This window comes from Canis aureus, chromosome 16, assembly GCF_053574225.1.
Source record: "Canis aureus isolate CA01 chromosome 16, VMU_Caureus_v.1.0, whole genome shotgun sequence".
Classification (NCBI taxonomy): domain Eukaryota; kingdom Metazoa; phylum Chordata; class Mammalia; order Carnivora; family Canidae; genus Canis; species Canis aureus.
This window is the reverse complement of record NC_135626.1, coordinates 2,573,905-2,583,338: the sequence shown is the minus strand read 5'-3', so window position 1 is coordinate 2,583,338 and position 9,434 is coordinate 2,573,905. Positions and strand designations below refer to the sequence as shown.

General features: G+C 49.4%; 1 protein-coding gene across 1 annotated transcript in view; it reads left to right on the top strand.

Moving 5' to 3' along the window:
- Window positions 1-7,683: 7,683 nt before the first annotated feature.
- Window positions 7,684-9,434, top strand: part of PSMB7 (proteasome 20S subunit beta 7) — a 63,166-nt gene continuing 61,415 nt past the window's right edge. The window contains exons 1-2 of the mRNA XM_077850624.1: window positions 7,684-7,838; window positions 8,249-8,342. Of these exons, the coding sequence (XP_077706750.1) occupies window positions 7,777-7,838; window positions 8,249-8,342 (156 nt within the window). The 5' untranslated portion in view covers window positions 7,684-7,776. The remainder of the gene's footprint in view (window positions 7,839-8,248; window positions 8,343-9,434) is intronic.

Sequence of the window (9,434 nt, the reverse complement as noted above, 5' to 3'; positions counted from 1 at the left end):
GAGATGCAATAAACAAAAAGATGTATCTTTGAATTACCGTATTCATTTTATTTGGTTGAATACCTAGTAGCGGAATTATTGGATCATATGATATTTCTAGGTATTGTGGTTTTATAGGAGCATGCCCTTGTTTTTAGGAGAATCCTGCCAAAATATTTCGGGGACAACTGAATTCAGTGTATGATACTTGACTGGTCCTAGATCACAAAAATCATAATGGATTTTTTTTAATTTTTAAAAAATTTTAAGTAATCTCTCTGCCCAACATGGGGCTCAAACTCACGGCCCCAAGATCAAGAGTCCCATGCTCTACTTACTGGGTCAGTCAGGTACACCCATAATGGTTTCTCATAATGGAGAAATTTGAAAGGACTGAATATTTAATAGCAATGCTGAATCCATACAATGGTGTTGTGTTATGTAGGAGATTGCCCTTGTTTTTAGGAGATTCATCCTCTAGTATTTAGGGGTGGAGTATTGTGTAACTTTTTTTTTTTAAAGATTTTTTATTTATTTGAGGTGGGGGAGGGAGAACAGGCACCTTTCCGAGCAGAGAGCCTTATGTGGGACTCAATCCCAGGACTCCGGGATCATGACCTGAGCTGAAGACAATCTTTTTTTTTTCTTAAAGATTTTATTTATTTATTAATGAGAGACAGAGAGAGACATAGAATTGTCTGACATAGGCAGAGGGAGAAGCAGGCTCCTGGCAGGAAGCCCGAGGTGGGACTTGATCCCAGATCCTGGGATCATGCCTTGAGCCAAAGGCAGACGCTCAACCACTGAGCCACCCAGGAGTCCCTGAAGACAGACTCTTAAATGACTGAGCCACCCAGGCACCCCTGAAAACACATTTTTAATGGCTTTTTATATTTTGTCATAAAATATTCAGCCACTCTTCTGTTGTTTGACATTAAAGCAGTTTTCAGATTTTCATTATCATATTGCTATATACTACAATATACAGAATCCATTATAATATCTAATATGTGTAATCCATTATCCAATATATATCCAACATATAATACATTATAAAATTCAGTATAATCCATTATAAATAGTGGCACAATGAACATCTTTACACACCGATCTTTGTTTGAGGATATGAGTCCAAAGAAGGGAACTTGGGTATTAAGAGTTCTGAACGTTTCTGAGGATCTTGAACTAAAAAAAAAACCCAGCTTTACTGAAGTATTACCAATACACTAGAAAAAAAGTTGTGTAGGTTTAATATATACACTGTTGGGTGAGTTTGAACATATATACTCATACACCCATGATGCTATCACCGCAATCAAGGTAATAAATCTGTCACCTCCAATAGCTTCCATGTGTCCCTTTTTTCTTACAGGTGTGTGTGTGCCATGAACACTTACCATGAGAGCTCCCCCCAGCAAATTTTGAAGTGCACAATACCATGTTGTGGACTTCAGGCACTATGTTGTACAGGATTCTGAACTATTTTGGCAAATGGCTTTTCAGAAAGCCTGTACCACTTTACACGCCCAATAGCAAACTCTGAAGGTGCTTATGTTGGCACATCATTGCTAACAGTATTATTTTTAGGAAAAATGTCTTTGCTAGATTTGGTAGTGATAACGGTGTTGTCAGTGAGAATGGTCCCATGGACGCATTTCAGCCTTTCACTTGCTTGACTGTCATTGTGACTCTCCCTCCATCTTCAGTCCTTTCTCCATCTTGGCGGCTGTGACATTATTCTCCTCTGGTCCCCACCTGCCTCCCTGCCTGTGCCTTCTCTCCTCATACATGCCTCATCTTTACTTGCCTGATAAATTATTGTCCCTGGCCTCTGTCCTTGGCTCCCCTCTCTCCCTCTGCCCACCCTCCTGTGGCATCTTATCCACACTTGGGACTTGCACGGCCTTCGCAAGAACTGTTGCACCTCCCCCCAGCCCAGACCTCCAACGCGAGACGTCCCATATCAGAACCCACGTGGACTTTCCTGCCACTATCCATCCTGCCCCCCCAAGTTCCTAGTCCTTCTGAGTCTCAGGTCTGACACCAGATCATTGAGGAAGACAGCAAGCCTTCTGTGGCTCCCACAGTGACCTTAAGACAGGAGATTCTGAGCCAGCCTACAAGTCCCCCATAATTGGAGCTCACCCAGTTCACTACTCTCACCTCTCCCACCCCACCCCTGCCCTGCAGCCACACCTACCTATCTGCTCTTCTGCAGACCTGGCAAGCCCTATTGTTCCTTCATGCCTTTGTACAAGCTAAGCTGTCCTTCTATCTGGAAAGCTCTTCTCTCTGCTGTCTTCTTCAAAGATCTAGTGTCAGGTTCACCTCCACTAGGAAACCTGCCCTCAATGACCATGTACTCACTTATGTCTACCTGAATCTTCTGTAATGAAAACGATCCCACTTTCTGCAGCCCACCCTCCAGGCGCCCAAGTCTCAGCCTTGACTGTCCCTAACTGTGGCCTTTGGCCAGCCCCTAGTCTTTCTGAGTCTCAGTTTCTCTTTCAGTTCTTCCCCACTCAGGGCATCCCACTTGTGATTCCCACCCTCACGGGTTAGTATAAGAACCAGATATGTTGAAAGGAGAGGCCAGGGTTAGGAACAAATGGACAGGACAGGTTTGGATTCAAATTCTGTTTCTCTTGCCAACCAGCTGCATGACCTTGGGGCAGACACCTCCTCTCTCCCAACTGACAGTTCGCCACCCAAGAGCTAGAAATCTAATAGCAACCCTGAGTAGTTGGGAGGACTAATGGGGTTGTGGCATGTAAAGTGCTTAACAGAGCACCTGGTACGTGGGGAGCTCTCAGTGGGTGTTGATCATGGTGGTGAAACCAGGTAGAGAAAGGATTTGTAAATTCTAACATGGGAAGGTATTCTCATGATTTCCCAGTGACTTGCACAAGCCTCAGATATGGAAAAAGTTCCACTCCTGCTCACCATCAGCTGGGGTCACAAAACTCAGGGCTCAGCTCATTTTTCTGGGGTTAGGTAGTTACACACCCATCCCAGCACTGCTTACAGCAATTGGGATTCTGTGGGTCTCATCTGGGGGTCTCAGATCTGCTAAGTGCCCCAGGGGAGTGTAGAATAGATGGTGGGAATCCACACTGAGACACGGCCATGTGCTCCACTGTGCCCTCCCACCGAAGCTGTTTTCTGTGGCTGGGCAGCAAGGCTCAGCACCTGGGTGCTGTGCCAGGAGCCCTGGAGCCTGGAGCAGCTGCTCTAATTCATGTAAAGGAAGGCGCCCAGGTTTGCCCTGTCTATTTATAGCTTATTTATGAAGAAGGAAAAACAAGGGCCCAGTTGCCTTAGCAACGAGGAGCATCATGGGCTGCTTTCTCTGCAGTGGGAAATTGGCCAAGTCTCCTGGTGGGGGGCACCCCCTCCCTCCCTGCTATGTGTGTATGCTGACAGAGGTCAGAGGTGAACCTCCCGAGACCTGTCCCACACTGGATTCCCAGCAGCCAGTGTGGGGGAGAGTGCTTGCCAGGCGCTTGGAAAATGCTCCCTGATGCAGGTGGCCGTGCACAGCTGAATGCTCTGTGGAAAGGCACACTCTGGTCTCTTGGTCTTGGTGCTAAACTCCTGTCCTCTGGGTACCCAGCCTGCTGCCTCAAACTCCCTGGGGAGCCTGGCTGTGCTCTGGCACTTAGGGCACTTAGTGCAGTGAACCAAAGGTATAGTTCCCAGACCGCGCCCCTTAAGGCTGTGATCTGGCACAGAGCATGGCACGGAGGAGGGGCTTAATAAAGAAATAAATAATGGATGAATGAAGTGCTTTAGTTTGCAGTGCATGTCCTATGTCCTTAGTATGCACAGGGCAAAGGAAACACTGTAATGTTCTCTCCTTTTACAGATCAGGGAGCAGATTCAGACAGACGAAGAGACCAGCCCCAATCACACTGCTAAGTAATATCCAGGCTGGATGAGGGTCCTTGAGGAGGAAGCTTGCTTTTGCTCTGGCAAAGTGCCAGGGAGCATGGGAACTTGGGTTCCCACTGGGCTGTAATTGTCGGAGGCCGGGGAAGTGGGAAGTGGTGCTGTGGCTGGCCTGGGGCTGAGAGGCCTGTGGTTTGAATTTTGACTCTGCCACTTATCAGCGGTGTGACCTTGAATTATTGACTTTGCCTCTCTGGGCCTCAGCTGCTTCATCTGTAAATCAAGGCAATGATGCCTGGGCCTTGGGGACTGGTAGCTTCCTGAGGGCGGGCACAGCACCTGTTTCTTGATCATCTGCTTTCCTGGTGTCAGCACAGTCTAGGTGCCTAGGATGATCATGAGCTCCTGTATATAGGGTAGATTGGGTGCTCTCAGGGAATTTTGGTTGTTACATTATTAGGGACCTGAGGCACAGAGAGCTTGGTGGTTCCCCTGAGATTACATGGCCAAATCCAGAGCAAGGTGGTGGCTTTCCTGGTCTGTGAGGTTTGTGGGCATTGTGGGGGATTAAGTGGGATGGTGTCCGGCCCCTGGGGAGGGCATTCTGGACAGGGCTGCAGTCCCAGGGGGCAGTGGTCATGTTAGACAGGGAGGCTAAGACAGGAGTCTCTGAGTACTGGGGACCTAGGGCTGCCCTCCAAACTGCTGGAGGTACAGCGGCTCTGTCCTAGGCTTAGTGGGGTTTGCTTGGCCCTGGGCTGGACTTCTCAAGGTCCAAGGCCAGGCCGCCTAGAGGCTCTCCGTCGCCCTCTGCTGGGCCCCTGCTGTCTGTGCTGGCCCACCTCCAGGGGCTCCAAGCCGGGCAATGCCACCTCTTCAGGGGTCTGGGTGTGAAAACCATACCTAAGAGATCCAGTGAAGAAGAGCAATGCCCCGGGACACACCGAGAGAGATCACAGATCATTTCCACATCCCTCCCTGGCTCCTCCAGCTCCCAATCAGACTCGCGAGACACAGGTGGGCCTGCCACCATCCTCCGGCGGCCACACGCAGGCTGCTACACTGTCTTAGCTGCCACCACATGAGATTCATCACTGCTTCCTGAAAACCGTGTGTGCTCGGGGTGTTTTGTTGGTGTTGATTATTCCATGCCCCAAGCCTTGGCTCATCTGTCTGTCTTCCTGCCTTCTCATTTCATGAGCCCCGCACTCCGTCCTTCTGAGCCTCTAAGGCTTCGGCCACATCCACCCCACCCAGCCCCTAGCACACTGGGTTGTTAGTCTTTCTGGGAACTTCTCTTCTTCCCGCACTGTGAACACATGAGCTGTCTGCTAGGGCTGCCGTAACAAAGTACCGCAGCTGAGTGGCTTACACAACAGAAATAGAGTGTTTCACAGTGTTGGAGGCTAAAATCTGAAATCAAGGTGTTAGCAGGATTGGTTCCTTCCGAGGGCTGTTCCAGGCCTCTCGCCTGGTGGGTCTGGTGCTTTGCTGCCACTCATTGACGTTCCTTGGCATGGAGAAGCATCGTTCCATCTCTGCCTTCATGTCCACACAGCTCTCACTGCGTGAAGGTCTGTCTGCAGATTTCCCCTTTTTATAAGGACAATCATACTGAATTAGGAGCTACCGTAATGACCTCATTTTAACTTGATTGTCTCTGTAAAGGCCCAATCTCCAAATAAGGTTACATTCTGAGGTACTGGAGGTTGGGACTTCGACAAAAGAATTTTAGGGTGGCACAATTCAGCCCCTAACACGAAGAGAGGAAGTACATCTGGTCCATCTTGTGTTCATTCCCTTTGGGGCTGAGCCCAGTGTAGGAGTGAGAGACTTTGATGAATGTTGTAGAAGAAATCCTTCATCCTAGGATTATTTACTGACTCCCACAGTGTCCAGGACATGTCAAACTATGACTTGCCCTGTCTGGGTCTTATGGGCATGAGACTTTTTCATCAGGATATTCCCGTTGAACCAGGTAGGCAAGGCTTTATTTTCCTAATTCCATACAAAAGACCCAGAAAAGTAATGAAAGAGAATTTAACCTGTGACAAATATTTATCAACCACACAGTTGTGAAAGACTCTGTAACTTCATTCCCCCATACCAAGGCTGTCACTTACTTGCTATGAAATGAATATATTAACATTATTTATTGAAAAGCTGCTATATGCCAGGGACACACACTTTCCATGTACAGTTTTCATTTCTCACAGCAGCCTCTCACAAATGGAAATAAAATTAACCTAACACAAAGTTCACCATTTAAAAATGTGCAATCATATAACCATCACCACAACCTAATTCCAGAACATTTTCATCACCCTAAAAAGAGACTTTGTGCCCATCCGTCACTCCCTGTTTTTTCCTCCCTCTATATCCTGCAAACACCGATCTAGTTTCTGTCTTCATGGATTCGCCTAGTATGGATTTCAGAGAAGTGGAACCATACTATGTGCATTTTTTGGTGCCTAGCATCTTTCGCTTTTGCACAATACTGTTTTAAAAAACGATTTCATTTATTTATTCATGAGAGATGCGGAGGGAGAAGCAGGCTCCCTTCGGGGAGCCTGATGCAGGGCTTGACCCCGGGACCCCGGGACCACGACCTGAGCCGAAGGCAGATGCTCAACCACTGAGCCGCCCAGGCCTCCCTAGCACAATACTTTCAAGGTTCAGCCCTGTTGTAGCACTTATCAATGTTTCCTTCCCTTTTATAGCTGAATAATATGCTGTTGTGTGGACACACCACATTTCGTTTATCCATTTATCAGTTGATGGACATTTGGGTTGTTTCCATTATTTGGCTACGCTAAATTATGCTGCTATGAGTATTTGTGTACAGGTTTTTGTGACCATAAAAACTTTTGATTCTCTTGGGTATATACTTTAGAGACAAATTGCTGGGTCTGTGTTTACCTTTTGGGGAATTGCCAAACGATTTTCCACCAGGCACGTACGATGAGGATTCCAGCTTCCCCTCGTCACCACCAACTCTTATTATTTTCTCTTTTTGATTTTAGCCATTCTAGGGAGCGTGCGCTGTCATTTTGATGTGCATTATTTTTTTTTAAAGATTTTATTTATTTATTCATAGAGTTGCAGAGAGAGAGAGAGGGAGAGAGGCAGAGGCACAGGCAGAGGGAGAAGCAGGCCCCATGCAGGGAGCCCGATGTGGGGCTCGATCCCGGGTCTCCAGGATCACACCCCGGGCTGAAGTTGGTGCTAAACTGCTGCACCACCCGGGCTGCCCAATGTGCATTTTTTCAATGGCCAATGACGTTGAGCATCTTCTCACATGCTTCTTCTTGTTCTCACTTCTCAGCAGCCTTTTGAGGTAGCTCTCATCCCCGTTTGGCAGCAGAGGAAAGAGGTTCAGAGTTGAGGGGACTTGCTCAGTGCAAGGAGGCGGTGGGGCTGTCTGTCTCCTAATTAACACGGAGTGTGGGATCCCTGGGTGGCGCAGCGGTTTGGCGCCTGCCTTTGGCCCAGGGCGCGATCCTGGAGACCCGGGATCGAATCCCGCGTCGGGCTCCCGGTGCATGGAGCCTGCTTCTCCCTCTGCCTGTGTCTCTGCCTCTCTGTCTCTCTGTAACTATCATAAGTAAATAAAAAAATTAAAAAAAAAAAAAACACGGAGTGTGATTCACAGTAGAAACAGCTCTGTCTGGTCCGCAGGAGTCTGGTCTCCCGAGCCACCAGCTTGGACAAGTCCTTTCCCTGCCCCGGCGTCAGTTACACCTCCGCGCCACTTGGGGCGAAATACTCCAGACACGTCGGGGCTCCTCTAGGAAGCCAGAACTCGAAGATCAAAGGCCCCGGCGCGGAGCTCGCCCCGCCCCTTCAGCGCAGGTCGCCGCCGGCGCCGGAAGTGCTTGGCCCTCCGGGCGGAAGCACTTTCTCGGGAAGATGGCGGCGGTGTCAGTGTATGAGCGGCCGGTCGGAGGCTTTTCTTTCGACAACTGTCGCAGGTGCGGCCGAGCCCGGGGCCGGGTTCCAGGCGGGAGCGGGAGTGCGGTGCCGGGGTCGGAGCTGGGCCCGGGTCTGGTCTGGGAAGTCCCAAGTGAAGGGTGCACGGCGGGGCTTGCGGCCTGCGCCCCGCGCCCGGCGCCCCGCGGCCCGTGTGACTCAGGGGAACGAGGGCCCCTCGAGGGCGAGTGGGTTTCTCTTGCGGCCGAGCCCGCCCTTCCACTTGCCCAGCGCACCCGGCCAGGTTCCGTCTCTGCCTCTTTGGGCGACACGCGACCCCTCGGCGACGCACTGCACGTCGAAAAACGCGACTCTAGGCCTGATGTTGGGGGGATTCAGCGGCGCTCTCGGTGCCAGTGCGGAGCGATGTGGCCCTGCCCTTCGACGCTTTACTCTCTCCCTGTTCTTTCAGAAATGCCGTTTTGGAAGCCGATTTTGCGAAAAAGGGGTACAAGCTTCCAATGGCGCGGAAGACTGGCACGACCATCGCGGGGGTGGTCTACAAGGTGAGCTGGCACAGGCCAGGAGCGGCGGTGACGACGGATTACGGGAACCGGGCCGCTTGGTTTCCTTTGACTTCTCCGGTCTCCGTCAGGGAGGGCTTATGTTTCAGAGAAGGGAAAAGGATCTTTAGCGTTTGTCTGGAGGTTTCGTGCGCCTAAAAACAGTTTATATTCTTTGCTCACTTTTTAGAGTTCTTGACGTGAGACCAATCCTTTTTTTTTTTTTTGTCTTTAAGATACTAATTTTTTTTTTAAAGATTTTATTTATTTATTCATGAGAGACACAGAGACAGAGAGAGGCAGAGACACAGGCAGAGGGAGGAACAGGCCCCATGCAGAGAGCCTGACGTGGGACTCGATCCCGGGACTCCAGGATCAGGCCCTGGGTCAAAGGCAGGCGCTAAACCGCTGAGCCACCCGGGCTGCCCCTAAGATACTAATTTGGGAAGCAGGGTTATTTAATGGGAGAACGCAAGATTTCGGGTCAGACAGGTCTGTTTAACCATGTGACTTTTATGCTACTTCCAACGTTGGGCAAGTCGCTTTCCTCCTCACCGCCGCACTTCCATCAAATGGACACAGTAATTCCCGCTTTAAGTTGTTGAGAGGGTCAAAAGAGATCGTGGTTATTGTTGTTTAAGAGTGATGTCACTTCGAAAGAAATTGACAGAGGCGGCTATTCCAGTGGAAGGATTTCTGCATCCTTTTTTTTTTTTTTTTTTTAATTTTTATTTATTTATGATAGTCACACAGAGAGAGAGAGAGAGGCAGAAACACAGGCAGAGGGAGAAGCAGGCTCCATGCACCGGGAGCCCGACGTAGGATTCGATCCTGGGTCTCCAGGATCGCGCCCTGGGCCAAAGGCAGGCACTAAACCACTGCGCCACCCAGGGATCCCCGGATTTCTGCATCTTAATCCAGACGTTTGCCATATTAGGTCTGTGATTCGTAAGGAATTCACTGAATTTGTGAGCCTCGTTTGAACACTGGAGTGATAATTCCTGCCACCCACTCGGGATTCACCCGATAACGTTATAACAAGGCTTTTCTTGAATTCTGAAAGTATAGCACAATGTTTTTGGAAGGAGTTTCAGC